Source organism: Rhinopithecus bieti, unplaced genomic scaffold (assembly GCF_001698545.2).
Source record: "Rhinopithecus bieti isolate Rb0 unplaced genomic scaffold, ASM169854v2 scaffold_5260, whole genome shotgun sequence".
Lineage (NCBI taxonomy): Eukaryota > Metazoa > Chordata > Mammalia > Primates > Cercopithecidae > Rhinopithecus > Rhinopithecus bieti.
In genome coordinates, this window is record NW_016805896.1 from 3,672,637 (window position 1) to 3,699,997 (window position 27,361).

General features: G+C 45.7%; 2 protein-coding genes and 1 long non-coding RNA gene across 7 annotated transcripts in view; 1 reads left to right on the forward strand and 2 right to left on the reverse strand.

Moving 5' to 3' along the window:
• Positions 1 to 3,614, reverse strand: part of MOCOS (molybdenum cofactor sulfurase) — a 64,723-nt gene extending 61,109 nt beyond the window's left edge. For all 4 annotated transcript variants that reach the window (XR_001886014.1, XM_017874000.1, XM_017874001.1 and 1 more), the window contains exon 1: positions 3,403 to 3,614. Coding sequence is in view for 3 of the 4 variants with exons in the window: in XM_017874000.1 (XP_017729489.1) it covers positions 3,403 to 3,550 (148 nt within the window). In the remaining variant the exon portion in view is untranslated. The remainder of the gene's footprint in view (positions 1 to 3,402) is intronic.
• A 39-nt stretch (positions 3,615 to 3,653) lies between these two features.
• Positions 3,654 to 10,970, forward strand: LOC108530894 (uncharacterized). Its single transcript, XR_001886015.1, has 2 exons — positions 3,654 to 3,854; positions 10,581 to 10,970. It is a non-coding gene; the product is annotated as an uncharacterized LOC108530894 (long non-coding RNA).
• A 5,597-nt stretch (positions 10,971 to 16,567) lies between these two features.
• The window catches only part of ELP2 (elongator acetyltransferase complex subunit 2), a 41,137-nt gene continuing 30,343 nt past the window's right edge, over positions 16,568 to 27,361 (reverse strand). For both annotated transcript variants that reach the window (XM_017874004.1, XM_017874003.1), the window contains 5 exons: positions 26,623 to 26,815; positions 24,070 to 24,191; positions 21,129 to 21,262; positions 20,157 to 20,270; positions 16,568 to 16,803 (listed from right to left, as the gene is read on the reverse strand). In XM_017874004.1, the coding sequence (XP_017729493.1) occupies positions 16,647 to 16,803; positions 20,157 to 20,270; positions 21,129 to 21,262; positions 24,070 to 24,191; positions 26,623 to 26,815 (720 nt within the window). In that variant the 3' untranslated portion in view covers positions 16,568 to 16,646. The remainder of the gene's footprint in view (positions 16,804 to 20,156; positions 20,271 to 21,128; positions 21,263 to 24,069; positions 24,192 to 26,622; positions 26,816 to 27,361) is intronic.

The following is a 27,361-nucleotide window of genomic DNA, read 5'->3' on the forward strand; positions in this document are numbered from 1 at the left end:
TTTTTTGAGAGAGAGAGGGTCTTGCTCTGTCACCCAGGCTACAGTGCAGGGGCTCAATCTCGGCTCACTGCAACCTCCACCTCCTGGGTTCAGCCTCCCAAATAGCTGGGATTACAGGCATGTGCCACCATACTGGGCTAATTTTTTATACTTTTAGTAGAGACAAGGTTTTGCCATGTTGGCCAGGCTGGCCTCCCAAAGTGCTGGGATTACAGTTATGAGCCTCTGCACCTGGCTAAAGAAAGTTTGTTTGGTTTTTTTCTTTTATTGAGACAGTATTTCACTGTGTTGCCCAGGCTGAAGTGCAGTGGCGCAATCTCAGCTCACTGCGGCTTTGACTTCCCAGGTTCAAGCAATTCTCCCACCTCAGCCTCCTCAGTAGCTGGGACTTTAGGCATGAGCCTGCCTAATTTTTGTATGTTTTGTAGAGACGGGGTTTCACCATGTTGCCCAGGCTATTCTTGAACTCCTGGGCTCAAGTGATCGGCCCACCTCAGCCTCCCAAGTGCTAGGATTACAGGCTTAAGCAACCATACCCAGTTTGTGCTACACACTTTAAACAACCTGATCTTGTAAGAACTCACTCTCACGAGAACTGCAACGGGGAAATCCACCCCCTTGATCCAATCACCTCCTACCAGGTCCCTCGCCCAACACTGGGAATTACAATTAGACATGAGATTTAGGTGGGGACACAGAGTGAAACCATATCAGATGTATGACCTAGTCCAAAAAGATACTTTTAAAACAATGTTCTGAATCTTTTATTAAAGATTCAGAAATACAAAGGTACCAAACCAAAAGAAAGGCTTTGTTCACCTAGGCATCAAGGCCACAGGTGAGACCTGGAAGCTGCTGGGGAGCGTCTCACACTGTGCCACAGTCTTCTGCAGGGCCAAGTAGCTATTGGAGAAAAAGCTGCTTTGGCTTTTGGTCCAACAGTTAATTTTGCAGGAAAAACAAAAGGGTGCAAAAGCTGTGTTAGATCAGTCATACATGTGATGTTAGGAGAAAGTCAGGCAGCATAGGGATTAATGGTACAGAATCCAAGTCATTCAACCCAGAGTTGAATCCTGGCTCCACCACTAGCCACTCTGGGCCCCTGTTCCTTCATCTGCAGATGGGACAAATGTTAAATGAGCTGGTATATGGCAGCACCTAGTCCAATACTCGGGACACAGGTGTAGCTGCTATTAGAAACAGGTGAATGACCCCAAAGTTAAAAAAGATCTTCTTCAGGAAAGAGAATTCCAGAGTCAGCTCTAGGTCATCCTTGTCCAGTTCTCATTCCAGCATGATGAGTAGTCATCATTCAGCACGAAGGCTTCCAGAGACCCTTGACACACATCTGTATATTCAATATGCTCCCTTCACAAAGGCAAGGAAGTTCCCATCCAAATCACTAGGTAACACATTTCAGCCCTTAAAGCTTAAGCATTTAATTATTCTGAGCTACCACTTAACCAGAGAAATTCTCAAACTGGCAGAAAAACTTCATGAGGGGAGAGGAGGAACGAGGAAGAGATTATATTATTTTGGTTTGTTTTTTCCTGCCCTCTCTCTGGCTTGTTTCTAGGAGAAAAACAAGTGGACATGTTCCAAGACTCCCAGCAGTGGGAGGGGCATCAGGTTAGTGCACAAATGTCCACTTTAATCATAATGTAGAGGAAATACAGGGAACTTGCATTAAATAAAAGATGCCCACAACACTACCAGGAATACAGTAAGCGGTAAAGGAGTTCTGAAGGCCAGCCTGGCTGACACATCCCAATTTTGCATTTGAGGGGAATAGTGTTCTTTGAGGAACAGGAGTGAAACCAGGGGACAAGAATATAGCTCTACTTTCCCAGGGTAGCATTGAGGGGAGAGGTTGGCCAATAGTAGGCCTGAGAGATCACAGCTGGAGGAGATTTAGGGGATTAAGGAGGTGTGGTGCTGACATAATTACTCAGGTAGCCTTTAAGAGCTGCTTCAAAGAATGGAGAGCCTCCCTCCCCAGCACCTGTGGGCATTCATAGTCTCTGTCTATTTCTGAGTGGTAGGAAATTTCCATAATTAACAGATGAGAGAGACAGAATACAAAAGAAGGGTGAGGAGCTGTCTCCAGCAGGTGACCCTGCAACAGGGAAGGATGAGGAGTGAATAGACAGAGGCTGGCAGAAGGCACCCCTGTCTCCCTCCTGACTCTCCCTACTTAGGAAGCCAGAGGAGACACACAGGAGGAGACCACAGTTCTCACAGCCCCCAAAGGGAAAACACAGTTACCCTCCACAACACTAGGAAGTGACCCAGAGCGCTGAAATCAGCTACCCGAGTAGTGAAACCTAAGTCATTGTTGCTGTTCTGCCCTGAGAAGGGGAGTAGTTACCAGTTGTTCATCGCGACAGAGCAGATGCACTCAAACCCTGGTGCCCTGTGCCACGAAGTGCCCACTTCACCTGCAGACCCTCCCTGACCGGTATGCGGCTCTGGGGCTTGATGAAGCCCTGCACCCAAAGTCCCTGTCACAGGGATGAGTCACTAACGGGCCCTGGCAGCAGAGGGCCGGGTCAGCCAAGGCCAGATGGAGCTTGATTTGCAATTTCATCAGCCTGTTCCGCTCTGAGGAAAGGCACGATGTGATCTTGGTCTCCTTGTCTAATTCACAGGCTCGCCCTGTTCTTAAAGGTGAAATTGCACTGTTTGCTAATTCTTCCAGTCCTCCAGCCAACTGGAGTTCAGAGGGATTGTTCTGACGCTGCAAGAGTGAGGAAAATGAAGTTTCGAAAATCAAAGCTGAATACGGGCTATCCCAGAGGAGTCTGCAGAGTGCAGCCTTGGGAGGCCCCTACCAGAAGGCCTTGGCCTCTGGGTCCCAACCTGGCGCGCCGGCAGAGGTGCTGTCCCAGCCCGGGCGCTGGCGGCCCACGCACCGCTCCTACCCCGGGCGGACATCCGAAGGGTCACGGCCGCTGGATATGCTGTCTTTTGCAACCCCGGCTCCAGCAGGCCCTTTAGAGTGAGGGGTCTCCCACAAGAGAGGGCAAGGACCATCCTAAGCCCTGCTCGCTGAGGGCGGGAAAAGGGGAAGAGGGCTGGGTTAGTCCTGCCCACTGGAAAGTCTGAAGAGTAAGAGTAGCAAGAAGCCTTGGGGCTGCAAGTGGGACCTCAGGGAGCCATGTCTACGAAGCGGACGCATGGACACGTCCCTCCTGGAGTTTTGATTAAAAATGCGCCCCAATTTATTCAAAATGCCCCAGTGGCCTCTGCCCACTGACCACTCCAGCTCTCTCCCTCACTGCTGAATGGCCAGGACCTTACTTGACAAATTAGGTAGCGCCGCTCTCACTAGCAGCAAAAGATCCGTCCACGTCGGTTCCAGAAACCTCGTGTCCCCCACGCCTGCCAGCCCGCCCGCCTCACCTGCCAGGCGGCCGAACTCGCGCGCCCGCAGCTCGCGCAGGCTGCCTGGGCCGTAGCCGTAGCCGTAGGCTAGCCGCGGTGCGCTCGGGTCCCGGGACCCCGCGAAGGCCGGCAGCTCCTGCCCCGACTCCGCCGCCGCGCTGGCCATGGCTCGGGTTCGTCCATCCAGGCTGACCCGGCCCGGGAAGTGCGCGAAGCCTGCCCCCGGCGACTCCGCCCCTGCCGCGCCTCCCGGGCCGCCAGCCTGCAGCCTCTCGGAATCCACGGCCTAGGTGTGGCGCCCCGGCCGGACTTTCACTGCTGGCCCGCCCTTTTCCCACCTGGCCACGGGAGCGGGTGCCAGTCTTTAAGCAACCTCTCGATGGGTCCCACGAAGATGTTTCCAGACCCTTGGAATGCTAAGTTCAAGTTTAGCTATGTCCCGCGGAAAGGCTGGTGGAAGAAGCAACGAGGTGATCTTTCCTGGTTGGCATCCTGGAACCCCACGACCCTCCTCCTCGCAGGGGTCCCGGGACCCTCACCCTCTCAAGCAGGTACCGGCGTCTTGCGGGGGCGGGGGGAGGGGGTGTTCTCGGGTTGCTGCTACCCAGCGGGGCGCGTGCTTGCAGTTTGTGAGAATGCGGCTGAGCAAAGGGTAGAAAAGGGAAAAGATCAGGGATCCACGAAGCTAATGAATTCTCAGTGGCTGCACACCGTCGGAACCGGGAGGCTCGGGGGCTTTCCCTGGCGCCGGCACAGCAACTGGAATCCCCGTGAGCTGAGCTTCCCCTCCCTCCCAACCTCCCAACCGCGCACTGGGCCCTCCTCCCTGCCTCCCCACCCGTGCATCCCGCCCCGCACTTCCTGCACGTGGGTGTAGCCGGCCCTCTCTACTGAGGCAAGAAGGCCCTAGGAAAAGCTGCCCCTGTCCCGGACAGGCAGTGGAATAAGAGCACCTCCTCCCATCCCTACTCGGGCCTGCACCCAGAGCAGCGGAGACACAGCGGCTCTGTGTTGGAGAACAGGTGCTTCAATTGGGAGGGCCTGGTCAAACCTTATGCGCCGGAAGTGCGGAGCGGGATGCAGGGGTGGGGCGGCAGGTGCAGAAGTAAAGCCCAGGCATGCGGTTGTGGGGTGGGGGGAATCTCACGTGTGATCCCAGGTGCGGAACCCGCTACTGGGAATGGGGTGGAAGCAAAACAGGTACTGCACGCCCAGGCGAGGTGCCTCGTGGGGAGTCGAATGTCATGGGTGGTGGACAGTGCGGAACCCGCTGCAGACGGGAGGCAGGTGCTGGGAACTCACGGGAGATAACTCAGAGGCAGGCTCGGTGGAGAACCCAAGGCAGGCGATCAGGTACAGGCGGCCCACAGGCCCTGGAGGCATACAGCGTGGGGACGAGGTGGCAAGAAGGCCTATGCTCCAAGAGCTCAACCTGTGCTGCATCCAGGCCAGCTGTCACCCAGGGTATGGGCCGCAGATGCCCTAGGATCCTTGCTGATGCATGATGCGTACTGGTACCCAGCATGAGAGCCATGGGAAGGCAGCACACAGCCCTGGCTCTGTGGCCCAGGCCCCTGATACCAGGCCAGAGAAAGACCCGTCACTAAGAGCTCATTTTCCCGTGGCCGGAGACCCGGGGTCTGTGGACTGCAGGGCTAGAGTCCATGCCCAGGTACCAGTATTCCTCAGTGGCCTCTGCCCACTGACTACCCCAGCTCTCTCCCTCACTGCTGAATGGTCAGGACCTTACTTGACACCCATAGTTGTTCGAGGAGGAGTGAATGTACTGATGGATGGATGCAGGCTTTTGCTCATTGACATCACTGCCTACCCCACCATCTGCTTGCCTTCTGGCCATGCTTCAAGCAGGCACTTTGGATGCTGGACTGTCTTCTGCGAATGTGGCTTTGGGCAGCGCTAATAACAAGAGCTACATACAGGGCCTCACTGTGTGCCAAGCACTGCACTGTGTACACTCTTACCTGTCCTGGTCGTTCAATAATCAAATATGCAGATCTAGGAGGTTGCTCTTACAGATGGGGAAGTTGAGGCAGAGAGAGGCAGAATAACTTGCACAAGCGCACACAGCTAGAAGACAAGCTAGCAGCTGAGAAGTCAGCCTCCAGAGCCCAGGCAGGGAAGTGTGTTTTGCTAATTCTCTGGTGTGAGCCTCTGTAGTTTCCAGGGCCTCAGTTTCCCCATCTAAGTTGAGAGAGGGGTGGGGTTGATCCAGCAGCTGTTCAGTGTCACTCCTCGCCCCTCCTTTTAAAGCCCTGCTTCCCAGTGAGAGTCTTCCCTAGGCCAGGGTTTCCAGGCATGCATTTGCATGAATCCCCTAGAGAGCCTATTCAAAGGCAGGTTCTGACTCTCTAAGTTTGAGGGTCTGTGTGTCTAAGTAGCCCAGGTGATGCTGATGCCTCATTCATGAATGGCACTCTGAGGAGGAAGGGCCTAGGTCATTTCCCTGGGAATGTAAGGAGCACCTCTCTTCAAGGAGTTCTGTGGCCAACTAACAAACCACCCGTCCACAGGAGTGCTGCTTCAGACAAGCTTGCCTAGTGATAGACTGGAAAAGGCCAAGTCAGTGCAGAACTCCTGAAGGTTATTAAAATCACTGAGTTACCGTTAATCAAGAAATACTTTAAAGCAGTTAGCTATGTCCATCCAGGGCACTGTGTGCTTGGGAGGGTGGATGTGAAGATAGTGCCTACAGCTGAGTAGGAAAATGAACCTACACTAGCCACAAGGCAATGTGGGCTGAATGCCCAGGCAGCACTGGTTCAGGATGCAGGTACAGGACTACAAGAGAGGAAGTGGCTACTTCCTAGCAAGATATCCAGGGAAGGTAACACAAAGGGGGAAGCCTTTGAAGTGGGCCATAGCAGTGAGCTGGTCAAGAAGCGGGGAGGAATAGGGGATATGAGAAACACTGGGAGTCTTGGCCTCTAATTGGCACCCTTAGGTGCATTTCATCAGGATTCCCTGGGCCGCTCCTACCAGAAAGAGACTATCAGAAGTCAGATTGCTTGCTGTCACCCTGCCTTAAGCAGAACCTCTATCCCCACCAAGGAATGTCTGACCTGGGAAGAGGAGTGATCTCCTGGGCCCTGTGCTACAGGCTGCCATGGCCACCTCTCACCTAGTCCAGCTGCTGGCCTTGGAGCTTCCAAGCAAACTGAGCTGGTCCATGCTGAGGTCCCAGGAGGCCAGCTTCTGCACGTAAAGTTTACAGCTAGGTAGGAAAACAGCTCTTCCAACTCCCACTTACAGCCCTTTCTCACCTAAGAACTTGAAAAATTATGTGTCTATGAGTCAGTTGGGCAGACAGGTGAGATGCCCTCAATTTTGTACTTTAAATCTCTCCCCCTGTGTGAATCTTAGTCCCTGGTGCCGCTCACTGAGCCTAATTCCTTACCTCCTGATGATGTTTCCCCAAATCCCCTTGCTCCCAGGTTAACAACTCCCACCCCCAATGTCTCCTAGCAATGGGTTCCATGTGCAAGAATTCTCCACTACATACAAAGCGTTCATTCATGTATTCTTCCATTCATTCATTCATTCTTTCATTCACTCACTCGCTCAGCAGAAGATGAATGAATGTCAGAGTTAGGCTCGGAGTTGGCGATGGAAAAACAACGAAAGGCAGGCTTTGAAGCTAGAAAGTGCCCTGTGGGTGATTTAGGTAGAACTATCCATTGGCCATGACCAGATTGGATGAGCCTGTGAGAAATGGGAGCAGGGAAACCAGCTATAACTTCTTGCAACTGTCCCGGCTTGAAACACTAGAAGATTCACTTGAAAATTACTAGCGCTTTTGGCAGGGGCATTCATTTAGTGTTCAGTGGGCAGCCGTGCCCTGCTGCAAACATGGTAGGCACTAGGAAGACAACAGTCAGCAAGGCAGTCTCTGTGCCTGAGAGGCTCCTGGGATGGGGAAGGAGATAGGTTCATAGTCAGGTCACCCCTCCAAGGCTGCAGAGTGCTGGAAAAGAGTCCTTCCCACAAAGGTCCGGGCTTGGGGTAAAGAGCCTCCCAGACCTGGGGCTGCTAGGAGACCTGCCCAGAGGGTCCTGGAGGAGGAGGTGGGGGAGGGAGGGCAGCATTCCATACTTAAAGGTCTAGAGGTGCAAAAAGGCTCAGAAAATTCCAGATGCAGGAATTTTAATGAAGCTGGAGCACAGACTGCCTCTCTGTGGGGATAAGTGTGAAGGGGAGTGAGAGAAGTAAGAGGGGTCAGATTTTCTGGTACAGAGAAGAAAGCTGGCCTTAGTCCAGAAGGGACAGGAACACTCTAGAGTCTCCTCCTGAGAGTGGCTGGATCAGGGGTGTGCTTAGACTCCAGGCAGCAGTGGAGGAGGTGGGAGTGGGGAGGTTGCAGGGAGCACTGCTGTCAGAGGCTGGGCAAAAGTCCTGGTGAAGAGCAGTGAGGGCCTGGTCTGAGGCCCGGATCATGCAGAAGTGATGAAATTCAGGGACTAATGGGACTGAAGACTGGCCCAAGGTGACTTGGTGCTGTCAGACTAGGATACTGAGTGGACACAGGGAGTCTCAGGCACAGGGAGACAATATGGAACTCGGTTCAGGACATCTCAGTGGAGATTCAGGGCTCAAAAGGGATAGAGGGTCTGGGGTTGGAGACTTGAGTCATGTCAGGGGCTTGTGCACAGGTCATCTCAGGAGCTCTGAAGTGTTTAGGGAAAGAGGACAGAGCCCTGGGGACAGTGGCACTTAAAGGGTCTCTGTCTCATGCCACAGGTGGGAAGGCTCAGTTAGAGAAGTGGGGACAGAGCCAGAAGAGAGCACCTTGGCAATATCTAAGGCCATAAGGCCAATTAGGACAAGGGTTAAACTTAAACAATTAGGACAGACTGTTAAACTTGTAGGGTAGGCGGTATACACAGTGGCCTAAGCAGGAACAGCTCTATTATTACCAGGCGGGGATGGCAGCTCCACTATGATGGTCAAGTCCTAAATGGTGAGTAAGGGTAGAGGTTTTCCCACTGGCAAGCCCCCTGAAAACCTTGGCCTCCTAGTCTGGAAGATATTAGGTTGGTGCGAAAGTAATTGCGCCTTTTGCATCAAAATGGCAAAAGCCGCAATTACTTTCGCACCAACCTACAGTTGGGGGCTGCAATTTTGAGGAATCAAATTTCCCACCAAATTAATCAGGATAGGGATAGGCATATCCAAGAAGGCTGAATTTGGTTTGGATAATGAAATTAACTTAAGTGTGTCCTACTAGAGTGCAATGCACACTTTTCCAACAATGAGAGCTCACAAACCTGGATATCCTGGTACCTAGGAAATCAGAAGTGGGCTGGCACAGGAAGCAGTGAGACAGACACAGCATTGGAGCAAGTTTCTCTCCAAAGACTGGCAGAGTGCCCCAGCAGAAACTGAAAGCAGTGGAAAGATCAGAAACCCCAGGAAGCTCCCTCCCCTAGACTGACACAAGACCTTTCCTGTGAATAGAAACTAAAAGGGCAGTTTAACATCATGACATGATTGGGAACAAGGCTTCATTATATCTAATGTTTGAAACAACCAAACCCACCAGTACTAGGCTGACCACAGGACTGAGAGGGCGGAGGGCCCAGAGCAGCAGTCTTCCTGGTGCTGTCTTCCTAGGGGCTTGGCTTCTTCCATGTTCATTCATGAGCAGATCCACTGGGCCAGGCCAGCCCCTTCTTGGTCCCTTCTGTGCTAGCACCTCCTTCCTACTCTTTGCCCCCTACCCCTTTATACCACCAAGACAGGAATCTCAGATACTCCATTTACTGACTGGCAGATTACATTTGAGAATGGTTTCTCCACCAGCCATCAATGTTGTCAAACTCATTCATCCCTGAATTCAGCAAATATGTGACAATACACTGCCAGATGCTGTGGACAACAGGAAAACCATCTGATGGCCAGGTGTTTAGGCTTTAGCAGGCTTGTACAGGGGGCTCACATTGCTTGCCCATCCTGTATCCATTGGCCTCTCTGATTTTGCTTTGGAAAACCACCCCACATTAGAGCAGCCATGTGATCTCATTGGGACCTACTCTGCCTCTAAGCCAGCATAGGTGATCTCACAGCTCATTACATCAGATGGGTAAGCCCAAGCCACTCAATGTGTGGCTTTCCCCTGCCCACTGTGATTAGTTGAGGAATGGTCCAGTCAGAGTAAAGTTAGAGACTTAATGCTAACCGTTATTTCCTTTGATATTAACAAGGAAAAATGTCACGTAGGGGCTGTTTGCATTCCTCTTACGGCAATGAGGGAGAATAGCCTCAGGAGAAAGCTGCCATGTGGCCAGGCATGGTGGCTCACCCCTATAATCCCAGCACTTTGGGAGGCCAAGACAGAAGGATGGCTTGAGTCCAGGAGTTCAAGATCAGCCTGGGCGACACAGTGAGGCCCTGTCTCTATTAAAAATAATAACGGGCCACGCCCAGTGGCTCACGCCTGTAATCCCAGCACTTTGGGAGGCTGAGGCGGGTGGATCACCTGAGGTCAGGAGTTCAGGACCAGCCTGGCCAACATGGTGAAACCCCGTCTCTACTAAAAATACAAAAATTAGCCAAGCATGGTGGCGTGTGTCTGTAATCCCAGCTACTCAGGAGGCTGAGGCAGGAGAATCACTTGAACCCAGGAGGTGGAGGTTGCAGTGAGCCGAGATAAGGACACTGCACTCCAGCCTGGGCAACATGAGCGAAACTGAGTTTCAAATAATAACAAAAGGAGAAAGCTGCCATGGAAAGGGCAGAGCTGAGCAAACTAGAGAAAGGAAGGCAGAGCCCATATCAGACTGCATCTGAAGCCTATCCCACCACTGAACTTTTTTCAGTCATATGAGCCAGTAATTCCTTTGTGTTTGAGATGAACTTCCTTACAAAAGAAGGCATCTACCTGACACAGCATAAAACATACACAAAAATAGAAGATAGAAGGTGACAAGTGCCATAAAAGAAAATTGGAATAAAATACTACGGAATTCAGAGAGAGAGAAAAAAGAATACTTGAGGGGTTTACTAAAGGCTCTATGGAGGTGACATGAACTGAGCTTTATTTAATCATAATAGTACCAGATACAAACCACTGCTGTCTTATTTATATCCCAGGCACCAAACTAGTGTTTTTCATACATTGGCTCATTTAATTCTCAGGACAATCCTACAAACTGGTTACTGCTGTTCTACCTTTCTGCCAGAATGAAGCACCCCAGTTCTCTGCTGAACACATGGGCATCTGCAATAAAGATTTAATTTCCCAGCTTCTCCTGAAGCTAGGTATGACCACAACACTAAATTCTGCCTGAGGAGATTAAGCAAAATCATATGGGACTTCCAAGAAATGTTTTTAAAGTCAGGGGCAGACCTTTCTTCATGCCTTCTTCCTCCTTACTGGCTGGAATGCAAAGATCATGACAGGAGGCCAAGCAGCCATCCTGGAAGGTGAACGCCTCATACTGAGGACGTCAGACAGCGAAATAAGAGCCTGGGTCCTTGATCCTGTAGACATCTGCCTGCCCATCCTGGTCTGTCTGCCTTGACTCCTTTCATATGAGAGAAATAAACTTTTAGCTTGTGTAAACCAGAAAGAAAATTTTACAATGTTTTTCACACACAGTTGAATGGAAGCCAGACTCATACACTAATCTTATCTCCACTTTCAGAAATGAGGGGAACAGCTTGCCCACAGTGATAGCCAGTGTGAGCTGGGTTTCTGTTGCTCGACTCATTGAGGTTCCAACCCTTACCTAGACTGCCCTATGAAATATCTAGAACTTGGTCAGGAGCAAAGATGTAGGGGAAAATGTCAGCAAAAGCCAAACACTAAGGGTAGCGGGGGCAGAAGTGAGAGTCCGGAGTGAAAGGTGACATAATTTGCCTATTCCACTGAGCAGGAAGAGGCTCCCTTTGCATCCCTCTCTGTTGGCGGGCAGTTTGGGGACAGTCAGCAGGCACCTGGCTGCAGGGGAGCCTCCGCAAGAGCAGCCTTTGTGGCGCTGTGCCTTCCACCCCAGGAGGAGCTTCTTGGACATAGCGTGGCCTCTCTCCTTCACTCTGGTGTCTTCACTTGGTTCTGGGGCCCCGACACCTTTTTTTTTTTTTTTTTGAGATGGAGTCTCACTCTGTTGCCCAGGCTGGAGTGCAGTGGCTCAATCTTGGCCCCCTGCAACCTCCTCCTCCTGGGTTCAAGTGGTTCTCCTGCCTCAGCCTCTGGAACATCTGGGATTATAGGTGCCCACCACCACACCTGGCTTTTTTTTTTTTTTTTTTTTTTTTTTTTGTATTTTTAGTAGAGATGGGGTTTCACCACGTTGGCCAAGCTGGTCTCGAACTCCTGACCTCAAGTGATCTACCTGCCTCAGCCTCTCAAACTGCTGGAATTACAGGTGTGAGCCACCACGCCCAGCCTGGGTGCCAGATCTGAGTCCACCAGAGTGTGGGGCTCAGAGTCCTCTATCCACCAGCCACATGCAGCCATCCCACATTCTGTCTCTCTTCTGGCCTCAGCCTCATTGTCCTTGGAGTGCCAGTCTCTTACTTAAGCGTGGCAGAGCCTTACTACTGGACCATCCACTACATGCTAGGAGGGGAAGAATTCCTCACAATGTAACACTTCTTGTATTTAACTTATGGATATGCTCATTCTTTTTCCACTTAACAATTCTTTTTTTTTTTTTCTTTGGAGACAGTCTCGCTCTTTCACCCAGGCTGGAGTGCAGTTGCACAATCTCGGCTCACTGCAAGCTCTGCCTCCCGGGTTCACGCCATTCTCCTGCCTCAGCCTCCCCAGTAGCTGGGACTATAGGTGCCGCCACCACGCCCGGCTAATTTTTTTGTATTTTTAGTAGAGACAGGTTTTCACCGTGTTAGCCAGGATGGTCTCGATCTCCTGACCCCGTTATCCCCCTGCCTCGGACTCCCAAAGTACTGGGATTACAGGCATGAGCCTTTTCATTTAACGATTCTTACAAGGAAATTTTAAATATATTAAAAAATTAGAATAGTATGACCACCCCACCACCACCCAGCTTCACTAATAATCCACACATCTGAAACCCACCTAACCCTTGCCACACACACAATCATTATGAAACAACCTAAGACATAAGTGCATTTTGTCCATAAATAAATACTACATGTATGAGTCAAAAGAACTTTGTTTTCTTTTTTAAAGAAACCAAGGCTGAGGTGGGAGGACTGCTTGAGCCCGGGAGTTCAAGACCAGCTTAGGCAACACTTCAAAACCCAGTCTCTAGAGACAAAAAAAACAAAATCAAGCATAACCACAGCCCCACTGTCATATATGTAAATGTTGTTTCCTTAAAATCCTCAAATATCCAGGCAGAGTTCAAATTCGCTTTGTCCCTTAAGTGTAGTTATACAAGACTGATTGGCTAGTTCAGATCAGGATGCAAACAGGGTTTATACATTGCACTGGATTCACGCGTCTCAAGTATCTTTCAATCTCCAGGCTTCCTTTCCCTTTTCCTCTTGTAATGTATTTGTTGAAGAATCTGGGTCCCTCTGTAGTCACTCCTCTCCCCATTCTCAGCCCCTGGTAACCACATACCTGTTTTCTGGCCCTATCATTTTGTAGGGTCCACTTTGTACTGATGTACTTCTGACTAGGTATGTTTATGTTCAAGCATCAGAGCCAAGGCCCAAACCTCTGCCCTGGCCCTCCTTCTGCTGTGGCCCAACTTATCTGAGCTGGGCTCTCCGCCTCCCTGCCTGTTAATCCTAGAAGTGGGAGCCGAGGAAGGAGAAGCAGAAGGGAGGGAGTTAGGGAGAGCAGCTTGTTACATGGACGTCAGGGCTGTTCCCACTAGCAGCAACAGCTTTGTGTTAGCTTGGCTCCAATTTGAATGAAATATTCCAAGGCCATTTTCCCCAACATGTTTTTACCAAAAAAAAAAAAAAAAAAAAAAAAACCTCCCAGCATGCAGAAAAGTTGAAAGAATTGTACAATGAACACCCCCTTAAGGAGTTTCTACCATCAACATTTTATTTAAAGGCTTTGGGACTCTGAAGTTTAATGTTTGTGAAATGTTATGAGCCAGACCCTCCACACTGAAAATTCTCAATGTAAATTAATTTGTTAAATGCTCTTAGAATTCCTGCAATAAAGACACCTATCTAACTTTCGTTAGCCCTGTGTTTCCCGAATATATCTTACTTTGGATCACTTTTTTTTTTTGGTACCAGTTTACATCCTGGAAAATGTTGTTTACCATGCTTTTAAAAACACTGTGGTAAAATAAAGATAACATTTACCATCTTAACTGTTTTAGAGTGTACAGTTCAGTCGGTATACAGTATTCACATAACTGTGCAATCAATCCCCAGAACTTTTTGTCTTGCAAAACTGAAACACTATACCCATTAAACAACTCCTCATTTCCTCCTCCCCCAGTGCTTGGAAACTACCATTCTACTTTCTTTCTATGCATTTGACTGCTCTAGATACTTCATATAAATGGAAGCATATACAGTATTTGTCTTTCGGTGACTGGCATACTTCACTTAGCATCATGTCCTCAAGATTCATCCATGTTGCAGCATGTGTCAGCATACCTTCCTTTTAGAGGTTGAATAATATTCCATTGTATGAATACACATTTTGTTGATCATTCACCCACTGATGGACACGTATTGCTTCCATCTCTTAGCTACTGTGAATAATGGTACTGTGAGTATGGGCATACAAAACTACCACTACTATTTTTACAGTGCTGGCTTCATATCTATCCATGTGTCCGTCACTCCACCCGTCTTATTTTTTATGTATTTCTTAAGTTACAGACCACAGTAACTTCCCTTAAACATGTCAGTATACACATCAATGACCAGCATTCGTTGTTTTTTCCAAGTCATTTTGAACTGCTGTAGCAATGAGTAATATAGCCTCAAACGCACACACACAAACACATGCGTCACTACAGAAAACTTTTCCTGGCAGACAGGAAAGGGCGCGTTGTTGGTGATGTCATTTTAATTAAGATAAAACCACCACCACCATTTAGTAATAGCCTGGGTAACAAGGGCTGCGTCATAGACTGCCACTTTTGCCATCCTGCTCAGAGCAGGGCCATGCCTAACCCGTATCTGAGGATTGCTTCAGATATTACGAATTGCTTCAATATTATGAATTACTACAATTCAAAATAATTGCTTCAGATATTATGAATTACAATACGGTTCAAAGGTGCTTTAGCAGATGAAGACGTAAGTGTGTAAACACATATGAATTACAATGCAGACTACCCAGGTGTGTAGCAAGTCCTCTGAATGTTTACTAAACTGTAAGGTGATTGCTGAGGAAGATGCTTGAGGACCATTTGGGAAAACTGACAACTTGGAAACTCAGTCTCTCTAGGCGAGGCCTACTTTCAGATAACCTGGGGGGTTCTGTGCTGGGAGGGGAGCTAAAGGACTAAGTCAGGCCTCTGAATCTGCTCTGGAAGCCTGCATGCACTTGGGTCAGAATAAGCCCGCGTGTCAATGTGAGTCAAGATTCCTCAGCTGATAGCGGGGAAATGGGCACGGCATTTTGGTCTCTGAGGTTCAAAGCTCAGATGCTCACTGCCTTGGTACACACACACACACACCCCACCCCCCAGCTGAGGGCACAAGAGTATACAGATGCAACAGTCTAAAGTACATTGTTCAAATATGGATGGCCATGAGCCACATGTGGCTATGCAGCACTTAAATGTGGCTAGTCTGAACTGAGAGAGGCCCTATAAAATACTTCAGTAACAGGTTTTTATATTGATTACAGGTTGACATAGTAATATTTTGGACATACCATATTAAAGGAAATGTGTCATTAAATTTCACCTGTTTCATTATGTGGCTACTTGAAATTTTTAAAATTACATATGTAGCTCACACTATAAAACACAGATTAGAAATACTGTATAGCACTGACCTAGAAACATCCATTTAGGTAAAACATTTTAACCCCTTTGGAAGCAAAATATGTTAATAATGGCATAAATTCCCACCAAGAAAATCCTCACCTTCCTCCTTTCAACACATTTATTATATACAGCCTTCACTGCATTGTCAATCTGTCAGATGGCTCTATGTTCCAACAGGGTCAGAATAGTCCTCTGCTCACACCAGCCGTGTTTACAGTACTTCCCACGTCTTCCCTGTTAACCTCTCTCCACCCAACACCCAGGCTCCCAACTCTCCTGGCTGCCTCCAGCCCATAGCTGGCACAACTGACAGGCTGTTTCCAGCACCCTTTTCTTCTTTCTGCATCCTCCCTGGAGGACATACATCCCTCATCTCATGACTTCAGCTATCACATAAATTCAGATGTTTCGGAACTCTATTTTTTACCTCCTACATCTATTAGTTTAAATGTCAGGTTATTTTACTTTCGGTAAAGCCCTAAAAAGACGAATCTATGCACTTCTAAAGAACAAAAGAAATGATTGGCTGCAGCTCAAACCTACAACTGCTTGCCAAACTCTACAATGTCTGGCATATGCTAAAAAGAAGGAGATCAAGACAGAGCACACTTGGCGTGGTGTGCTTATCTACAGAAAATGTTAAAATAAAAATTAAGTAATCTAGGTTTCCTATCTTGTTTTTCCTATGTCTACTCTCTGAAGAGGGCAATAAATAAGGAAATGTCCCAAAGAGGGACAAATGAAGTCCCAAAATAACACAAAATTGGGCAAATCCAGTCATGAAGAAAGAACAGAGGTTCTTAAATTGGGACACACAGAGGCAGGTCTGTGGGTCTAGGAATCTCTGAATGTATGTGCAAAGTTCTGGGTGTGTATACATATGTTATATAACAAAGTGAAGGGTCCATAGCTTTCATCACATTTCAAAGGGTCTAGCACTCAAATAAAGACTACTGCTACGTGACTTAAAAAATGAAACTCAGCTTGGGCGCAGTGGCTCACGCCTGTAATCCCAGCACTTTGGGAGGCCAAGGCAAGCAGATCACCTGAAATCAGGAGTTTGAGACCAGCCTGGTCAATGGTAAAACCCAGTCTCTACTAAAAATACAAAAACTAGCCAGGCATGGTGGTGTGTGCCTCTAGTCCCAGCTACTCAGGAGGCTAAGGAAAGAGAATTGCTGGAACCTGGGAAGTGGAGGTTGCAACAAAGCAAGACTCCATCTCAAAAAAAAAAAAAAAAAAAAGAAAGAAACTCAATTCTGTTATGAAGGCAAAGATGATCTATTTACGTGATAATATTTTAAGATACCAGTGACTGCAAGCATGTAGTTATTAAGTCCATTACAGTGCACATTTATTGACTCTGTGTATCTTCACAGTGTGATCTTCACCACAGCTGGCAAAATGTAACCACTCAGCATCTTCTGCTTCCTTGTGTTCAGTTTTTCCACTGCAGTTCTTCCAGCATAATTTTCTGATAGCAAGTGTATGACTTTGGCTAAAACAAAGATAGAGAAGTCATGAAATGTTTTTCCAATTAATGGTGTAAACATGAATGGAAGTTAAAACCTGAAAATTGAAATGTACAGGTTTTAAAATACCATCATTAGCATTTTAACCATTTTATTTTAACCTGGAAAATATTTTACTATATTTACATAAAACTGCAAGACTAAATTTTAATCTTACTCACTGGCAATAACATCACCAAAAGGAGCAAGAAACAGACAAATGAATCTCTGTCAAATGTTGTTTAAAAAATATAAAAGTAAAATTTTAAAATAAATGTTGTTTTAATGATCAATGGAATTTCATGAAATGGATATTCCAGTTAGTCTTTTAGATAACATTACTAAATATATTTATAACAATTTCAACTTTACTATATATTCTAGATTATTTTATTTTTTTGACATCCCTGTGAGGGGGATGGAATTGCATTTTTACTACTGGGTAAAGAAAGACAATGAAAGATTTAATGTACTGCCCAATGAAGGAGTCTTGGTCTCCAGTGTGACCTCTAACTGCGTGACCTTGGGCAAGACCATCATATTAATGCTCCCTACCCCCTACCACCCCAGTCCTTTAAAAAGGCAGACCCAGAATGTTACCAAGGTATGTTAGTAACAAATCTCTACGAAAATACAACATCTTCTATAAATTTACCCTCCAAATTAGCTTCCCAAACCAGAAAGCACTAAAGTGAAAAACCTAAGTAGGTTTTAGGGCAGTAAACACTGAAAACAACACCAGAGCACTCACATTATACTCTCATTTGCTGACAGTCCCTGTCACCAGATGCATTCTCATGATTAAAAGGGAAGAATGAATCATGAAACCCATTTTAAAAAATCAGTCTTCCTTGAACCTATGCAACAAGATGACTGCGTGCCCTTACAAATAGTCACTCTGGGAGGTTATAACAGTGCTGCTGTGCCTCAACTGTTTGCTGAAATTACTCTAGAGAAAATGCCTCCATATTATGCAGACTATGATTTGAGTACTCTCAATGATAGCTCATATTCCTCTGAGGATGAATCTGTTGAAAGCACCTGGAAGTAAGCTTTATAATAAATATAAATGGCAAGCTTTAAAAAGAGGAAACGATTGAAATAACACTATAAAAGGCATTATAATTTGTTTTCTTGCATCACTAGTAACCTAGTTCTGAACACAATTCCTACAGAGAAGTTCCAAGAATATTTTAAGTGATAGCAACATCACTGGAATCTCAATTATTATGGATCAAAGTTCTCTCATTTCATTAAACGAATGATTTGAAGTAGTGAAATTACTGAAATAAACATATGTGGTATAATTCTTTCCAAGGGAGTTACTTTGAGGAACAGTACTTGTTTGGCTATGTAAGCTTTGAGATAGTGGGTTTTTCTTTTTTCTTTTTGGTAATGTCCTTTAAATCCAGCATATTAACACGTCACATTTAAGAAAACAGGGAGTTTGGCAAACCAACGTAAAGGGTAGTGTTTGCTTATATTACCTTTGTAAATATATTACTAGCAAAAGCTTTCATTTGAACGGTATTTGGAATTTGGTAACTGAAATATTAGCAATCCAAATAATATGTTAAGTCATGCATTAGTTCCATCTTGCAAATCTTAAGTCACCATAATGACCAAAGGAAAAAACAACCTCTTCAGACAAAAAACTCAAATTCTATACATGTTCCCTTCCTGCACTTTCTAAGTGGCTTCCCGCCAGTGTCCCACACGGGGGCCATTGAAGAGGTCTTCACACCAGGTTAGAGGTGAAGGGAGCACTGTGGGCAGGCAAAGTGGAAGGAAGGGGTGCCTTTCAAATGCCTGAAGCATGGAATTTCAACAGATTTCTTCCATCGTCAGCAAGCAACAGCACAAACTAGTTCAACTGCTAAACCCAGCCCAGAGAGGCAGGAGGGAAGCCATGGGGGCATGGCAATATCTCATTGTAATAAATATAATGATAATGAGCACTAATATGTTTGGTTGACATGACATGACGAGATCTGCTGGATGAAATATCTTATAAAAGACATTGCTCATACATCTCTCTCCATTAAGCACTCACCCTCATCATATTGTCATTTGAAATTGCTATTTGAAATTGTATTTTCAACAGTACAGATATACGAAGGTTGAAAAAGCCTAAGAAAATATGACACAGAATGATATGAGTAGCTTTCTGAACGTTTATACTTTTTTAGGGGGGACAGGGTCTCACTCACCCAGGCTGGAGTGCAATGGTGTGATTATGGTTTGCTACAGCCTCAACCTCCTGGGCTCAAGTGATCCTCCCACTTCACCCTCCCAAGTAGCTGGGACCCACAGTCATGTGCCATCACATCTGGCTAATTTCTTTTATTTCTGGTAGAGACTGGGGGTCTCACTATGTTGCTCAGGCTGGTCTCACAACTCCTAGGTTCAAGCAATCCTCCCGTCTTGGCGTCCTAAAGTGCTGGGATTACAGGCATGAGCCAACACACCCAGCCACATTTAGACATTTTTAAAGAATAAAATCTGGGCCAGGCACAGTGGCCCATGCCTGTAACGCTAGCACTTTGGGAAGCCAAGACAGGAGCATTGCTTGAGCCCAGGAGATGCAGATCAGCCTGGCCAACACAATGAAACCCCATCTCTACTAAAAATACAAAAAAAATTAGCTGGACATGGTGGTGCGTGTCTATAGTCCCAGCTATCTGGGAGGCTGAGGTAGGAAGACTGATTGAGCTCGGGAAGTGGAGGTTGCAGTGAGCTGGGATCTTGCCACTGCACTCCAGCCTAGGTGACAGAGTGAGACCCTGTCTCTCACACACACACAAAAAGAATAAAACTTGTAAAAGGGTAGATTAAAAGTGATTCCTGCTGTCTAGGTGGGTGGGATGGGGAGGAGGCTGTAAACAGTAGGTGCTCTATGCCAGCTCAGGTGGCAAATGCATGAGGCCCAGGGCATAAGCCTTGCTATGCCTGAAAGCTCCACTGCAGGATCTGAGGTGAAGGGTTCAATCATAAGGATACGACTACCAAAGTGCAATCCAGAATATGTTTAAAAATCACAAACATTTTGAATCAAATTAAGAATCTACTGTAGTCAAATTCTAAAACACACCATTATGAAAAGCACTTTCATCTCAAATGGTTGTTTATAAAAACAATATTATGCATGCAAGCAATTTGGTCAAGCAAACTTTTAAAAATCAAGTGTAATATATCAATTTCAGATTACCACAAAACAAAGTGGTAGACACCATGAATAAAGATAAATGTCCCTCTCCATGAAAATGTGGCATAAAATTTGCCACAAAAGACCCCACAATTTCTAGTTAATCTGATGGAAACAAAAATAGGAAAGAAATACCTTTGACTTGTTTCTACACAGTGGGTCCAGTCATTTATTTCTGGAACTTGATCAGTCTTTTTCCAGGTATATAAGCAAATCTTTCCACACTCCAATCCTACTGCAACCACATATCTGTTTTTAAGGGAGGGGGACAAAAGTGACTAACTTAGCATGAAATTCTGTTATCCCCATCATTGCTCTAAAGTAGTTCTTCACAGTGTCCCAACTGTCCCTGCCTTACAAAAGACTCTGCAGGCATCAGCCCAGGACATGCTGCCCTGCTCTGCTGTGTCCTCAAGGAGCCTCCACTTTACAGGGGCTGCACACAGATTTATCTGTGTCCTATGCTGGCAAAGCCCACGAGCCAGTGTTTCCCCAGCTGGCTGCAGGGACCCTTGTTCCACTGAAGATGCTTGTTACAGAAAAAGTACCACAGTCCTAGATTTGGTGAAGTAAGACTCTCTGAGCCACATTCCTAACCTGTATTTTACCTTCTGAATCATTAGGTTCTATCAATTCAAAAATTATTATGAGAAACATAAGCATTTTGGAAAAGACAGTAACTGAGGCCAGGCGCAGTGGCACATGCCTGTAATCCCAGCACTTTGGGAGGCCGAGGCAGGTGGATCACTTGAGGTCAGGAGAACAAGACCTGCCCGGCCAACATGGTGAAATCTCATCTCTACTAAAAGTGCAAAAAAATCAGCCAGGCGTGGCGGCGCATGCCTGTAATCCCACCTACTTGGGAGGCTGAGGCAGGAGAATCAAACTCAGGAGGCAGAGGTTGCAGTGAGCAGAGATCATGCCACTGCACTCCAGCCTGGGTGACAGAGTGAGACTCCCTCTCAAAAAATACAAAAAATAAATAAATAAATAAAAAGAAAGACAGTAACTCAGAGGCCAGGAGAATTCACAAATGAAATGACATGAGGGTTACATATTAAGAAACCAAGTGGTCCCCTTAAAACTAAGCCCCACACAGAGACTGACCGTTGAGAAGGGTGGAGCGCTGGGCAGACGCTGACAGCTGTCACAGCCCCACCCACGTCCAGGACTGAGGAGCAGGGGCCAATGTTATGCTCAATACAGTCATCAGTGGAGTCGCACTCACCCCAGACAACCACCTAATACAGACAGATCACACACTGTAAAGCCTTCTCTCTGCAAGGTTTCTAGCAATGTACTACAGTTTCATTGGCAAAGATACAACAAAGTATTTGCTCCAGTATTTTTTTAAATGCATCATTTACATTTGTGTATGATGTGCCAGGACTTGAGAACATTTCAAGCATCACAAAGAAAGCACAGTACAGCAGACACGCGTCTGTGAGAGCTCACTTTGGTCCAAAGATAAAACGTTCCTGCCCAGAGACCAGACAAAGGTGTCTAACATGTCTTCTACACTCACAAATTGGTTATGATCCAGTGGAGTCCCATCAGTAGGCTCATGCACTTCCCCAAGAAGCTACTACAAAATATTTAAGAATTAATCAGCTTTTGGGCCAGGCGCAGTGGCTCACACCTGTAATCCCAGCACTTTGGGAGGCCAAGGCAGGTGTATCACCTGAGGTCAGAAGTTTGAGACCAGCCTGGCCAACATAGTGAAACCCCGTCTCTACTAAAAATATAAAAATTAGCTGGGCGTGGTGGTGGGCGCCTGTAATCCCAGCTACTAGGGAGGCTGAGGCAGGAGAATCGCTTGAACGTAGGAGGCAGAGGTTGCAGTAAGCCGAGATCGTACCACTGCACTCCAGCCTGGGCAACAAGAGTGAAAATCCGTCTCAAAAAAAAACAAAAAAGAACTAATCAGCTTTCTAGCTCTTTCTCTACACTGTCCATTGCTCAGGGAATCTACTCAGTTATAAGGAAAACCTGATCTACATGATACCCCTTAAGAAATGAGGCTTCCCTGGAAGCTCATACCTCAAGGATGTGTGAATGGTCATAAAGCAATGGAGAGTGGGCTGGGTGTGGTGGCTTACACCTATAATCCTAGCAGATTGGGAGGTAGAGACAGGTGGACTGCTTGAAGACAGGAGCTCAAAACCAGCCTGGCCAACATGGTGAAACCCCGTTTCTACTAAAAATACAAAAAATTAGCTGGGCATGGTGATGGGTGTCTGTAATCTCAGCTACTCAGGAGGCCGAGGCAGGAGAATCGCTTGAACCTGGGAGGCGGGGGTTGCAGTGAGCCAAGATGGTGCCACTGTACTCCAGCCTAGGCAACAAGAGCGAAACTCCGTATCAAAAGGAGAGAGAAGTGAAGTGGACAACAGTAGCAAAATGCAGAACCAAAGCAAGATTCTGAGCAGAAGGCTTTGTCCAAGCAAGCAGAAGTACATTTCAGAGAATGTCCAGCAAATGCTGCTTGTCTACTGGAGCCCTGACCTACCCCTGAGAGTAGCAGCTGGACCATATTCTATAGGCATGTGATATGGTTTGGCTGTGTCCCCACCCAAATCTCATCTTGAATTTAGTTCCCATAATCCCCATATGTTGTGGGAGGGACCCAGTAGGAGGTAATCAGATCATGGGGGCGGTTACCTCCATGCTCTTCTCAAGATAGTGAGTTCTCACGAGATCTGATAGTCTCATAAGAGGCTTCCCCCTTTTGCTCAGCACTTCTTTCTCCTGCCACCATGTGAAGAAGGATGTGTTTGCCTCACCTTCTGCCATGAATGAAAGTTTCCTGCGGCCTCCCCAGCCCTGAGGAACTATGAGTCAATTAAACCTCTTTCCTTTATAAATTACCCAGTCTCAGGCAGTTCTTTAGAGCAGTGTGAAAACAGACTAACACAGCATGACTGTGGGGGAGAGAAGCAGTCCTTCTTCCTCAGCATTGAGCACAGCACAGGCACACCAATGCCAAGAAAGAACAGGCAAATGAACAGAAGGGAGGGTCTGAGACATAAAGTCTGCCATAGAAGCTGACATGTAGGTGTTTAGCTTGAGTGACACCCTGCCTGTGCTAGCCCTCCACTTCAGTGATCTGTACCGTGTCTGTGACTAAAGAGGGCAGGGAAAGAAACGGTGACACTAAACTGCTTCACCACCTCTAGTCCGTAGGAACAAAAGGGTATTTTAAAGAGTATGAAAACAAAGGAAAGACTAGAGGCGAGGTGGATATTTCTCAGAGAACAAAGGTGAAGGTCACATTGGAGAACATACTCGGAGGCTGGATGTGGTGGCTCATGCCTATAATTCCAACACTTTGGGAGGCCAAAGTGGGAGGACTGCTTGAGCCCAGGAGTTCAGGACCAGCCTGGCAACATGGCAAGATCCCATCTCTACACAATTAAAACACTGGCTGGGCGTGGTGGTGAGTACCTGTAGTCCTACCTACTTGGGAGGCCAAGGCTGAGGTGGGAGAATTGCTTGGGCCCAGGAGATCCAGGCTGCAGTGAGCTGTGACTGTACCACTGCACCCGAGACCCTGTCTCCAAAAAAAAAAAAAAAAATTTCCTAGTTACTTTGTTTTGACTTTTTTAAAGCTTGGGTCAGTCATACTCCACCCACTTCTAGCACCAAATGAAAAGGTAACAACCATTCATTATAGAAAAATGTTAAATTCATAAAAGTATGAAAACTAGAAAATAGTTTTTCCCTTATTCCCCTACCTCCCTTGCTGCCCTCCTGGTTTCTTGGTCTTGATTAATTTCATTTATTACTCTTCTTCCACTGGGACCATTTGATGAAGGTCATATGTCTGAAAGGTCTTCTCTTCATATTTTTGACATTTCAGAGAAATTTACTTATAGAATTTAACAAGAAAAGTCTTTTTTTATATGTACATATATGAAAAACAGAAAGGAATACATAGCTGATTTTTAAAAGCTGTAACAGAAAGGCAGGATTATGCATTTTTTATTCAAACATACCTATACAATTATTATTTTACATTTGAAAAAATAATAAGTTTTTAAATAATTACCTTTTTGTCTCGACTCCCAGTGAAGAAATACTTGCTATCAGGACTCCAATCACAAGACCAAATAATTCTACTGTGCACAGAAGTAATTTTGTTGGTGAAGGCAAAAAGACTAAAAACTGGCTCTGAAAGAAATACATATACACTATTCACAAAGCAGAGAAAGCTGGGTTTTTACCTATTAGGAAGTGATGTTTAAGTGCCATATACACCATATGACTTAATATTCAATTTATATGCACTGACTTTTGAAACAGACTGAAGACAGATAACTGCTCACCAGAAGGCTGTGGACATAGTTATTTTTCTATAGTTATTTTTCTAGTAGGGAATGCTTTTGTACTGACTAGTCACTCTGTAGTGACTGATGACAAACATCTTCAAAACACTCAACTGAAGTTCAACTCACACCTATAGAAGAAGCCTGAAGCTATTTAGCCGTACTCAAAGTAGGCAGATTTGCATATTAGGCTACAGAAAAAAGATTAATGCACTACTTAATGTTTAAAAAAAGAAATCTTAAGAAAATATTTTCCTTTTAAGATTTAAGTGTAAGGCAACTTCTAGCCCTTATACAGACTAAACCTAACACACATAACTGTTGGCCAGGAACAGTGGCTCATGCCTGTAATCCCTGCACTTTTGGGAGGCAGAAGCGGGTGGATCACCTGAGGTTAGGAGTTCAAGACCAGCCTGGCCAACATGATGAAACCCTGTCTCTACTAAAAATACAAAAAGTTAGCCAGGTGTGGTAGTGGGTGCCTTTAATCCCAGCTATTCAGGAGGCTGAAGCAGGAGAATCGCTTGAACCCAGGAGGTGGAGGCTGCAGTGAGCTAAGATCACACCACTGTACTCCAGCCTGGGGAACAAGAGGGAAACTCTGTCTAAAAAAAAAAAAACCCCTAAAAAACAAAAACCACATAACTGTTTATGAGGAGGGAATAAGACTGTATCTATTATTACTCCATAATTCATAAAGATATAACAAATTAATAAATACATTATTAATACAATTTTTTTTTGCAGGGAGAATGAAGTCTCACTCTAATGCCCAGGCTGGAGCGCAGTGATGGGATCTCCATTCACTGCAACCTCCGTCTCCCGGGTTCATGCAATCCTCCTGTCTCAGCCTCCTGAGTAGCAGGGATTACAGGCATGCACCACCATACCTGGCTAATTTTTACATTTTTTAGTAGAGATGGGGTTTCACCATATTGGCCAGGCTAGTCTCAAACTCCTGACTTCAAATGATCCACCTGCCTCAGCCTCCCAAAGTGGTGGGATTACAGGTTTGAGCCACCACACCCATCCAACTTTAATTAATTTTTTTTTTTTTTTTGAGATGGAGTCTTGCTCTGTCGCCTAGGCTGGAGTGCAATGGTGCCATCTTGGCTCATCTTAGTACCATCTTGGCAACCTCTGCCTCCCAGGTTGAAACTATTCTCCTGCCTCAGCCTCCCAAGTAGCTGGGATTACAGGCATGCACCACCACGCCCGGTCAATTTTTGTATTTTTAGTAGAGACGGGGTTTCACCATGTTGGCCAGGCTGTTCTTCAACTCCTGACCTCAGGTGATCCACACATCTTGGCCTCCCAAAGTGCTGGGATCACATGCATGAGCCACTGTGCCTGGCCAACTTTAGCTTTTTAAACAGTAAATGCTGCATGTTAGGAAAAGATTAGTGATGCAAAAGAAAACAGTCTGTTCTAAAACATATTGCTGAGTATACTTTACAGTCCCTGGGTATTCTCTAAAACACAAGAAACAAAGAGACTAGAAATATCACAAAACCAAACTGTATGTGAGTCTTATCAATTGAAAAATTAAAAACAGGATTAAACAACTTAAATATACTTTAAACACTCTCTAGAACTTATCCACCAAATAAACTGGGGAATAGGAATAGGCCACTGCCCCAACTACACAAAGGTTTTTAGTCCTTTTTTTTCAGTTTATTCCAGGTTCAGAGTAGAATGTGGGTAGGTGGGCTAACACCTTGCTCAGGGGTCATGTTAACCAGATGGATGCCTAGTATGCCCTTCTCAATGAAGGAGGTGACTGGAGAGGGTAGGAAAAAGCTGAGGATAATGGTTTCCTCTATATTTCATAATTTAAAATAGTACTATATTAATAAAATAGTTCAGAGAGAAGAAACCATTCAACCATGAGCTTTCTTAGTTGTATCTTCATTATTCCTGTCCCATAAAATCCTAGCTCAGGATATGTCATCCATTAGGTTTTGTGGTAGCATTCTATCACCATTTGCAAAACCTAACTTCCTACATACAGACGTTTATGTTTCTTGAACTGAGATATCTGAATACATGCCATCTTGACTACATAATCACAAGTAGGTCAACCCAAACAAAGATCATCTCTATTTAAATCCTACCAGGAAGGTCAAGTCTTCCTCAGTTATCCAAGAACTTTGAAAGGCTTCAAAGACATGAGGCTCTACCCTTTACTCTTGTTATCTTTGTCTTAATTAAAGCTGCTTAATGTAGATAAAATGGACATAACTGTTTCACTAGTTCCCAATCAGAAGCTGTTTTACCGAACTCAGGTGAGATTGTATCCTGCTTTTTCCACAATGACCAGGTTCGATCTCTGGAAACAGCCAGTAAGAACTTGTCGTTGGGTGAGAAGGCCATCTGCGTGACTGTCAAACTGTGGAAAACTAAATTCTGCACCTGTTTCCAAGACGTAGTGTTCCAAAGAATGATAGCTGCATGCTCTTTCTTAGCTGCCTGTAGGACAGAGATGAAACAATAAAGCTAGTAAGTAAAAATAAACTGAAGAGAAACCATTTTAAAAACAACACATTGCTTCTATGAGTATATTTTATTTATCTGTTTGAATTCCAAAAAAAATTCCTAGGAGATAACATACTACAAACATTTCTAATCTCTGGGAAGAATTACAGATGACTGGGATTAGAAAAAAACGAATCATCAGGGACTAATATTATCATGCTTGCTTTCTTTTTTTTTTTCCTTTTCACTGTAGCTCTCAGATCTTAAAAAATTATTCCATGATCAAAACTGTGACATGGAGGGGGAAAAAATGAAATGAACAACTGTGACATGGAGGGGAAAAAAAAATGAAAATTATTCCAAAATAAATGGTTTACTTTTAAAAAGATCAATCCTGAGAGAAATTAAAGACCTGAAGGAATGACAGATATATTGCATTAATATGTCAAAATACTCAATATTGTTAAAATTCTCCCCAAATTAATCTAGAGAATCAATGCAATCTCCATTAAAATTCCTGCAGGTTTTTTTTTTTTTTTT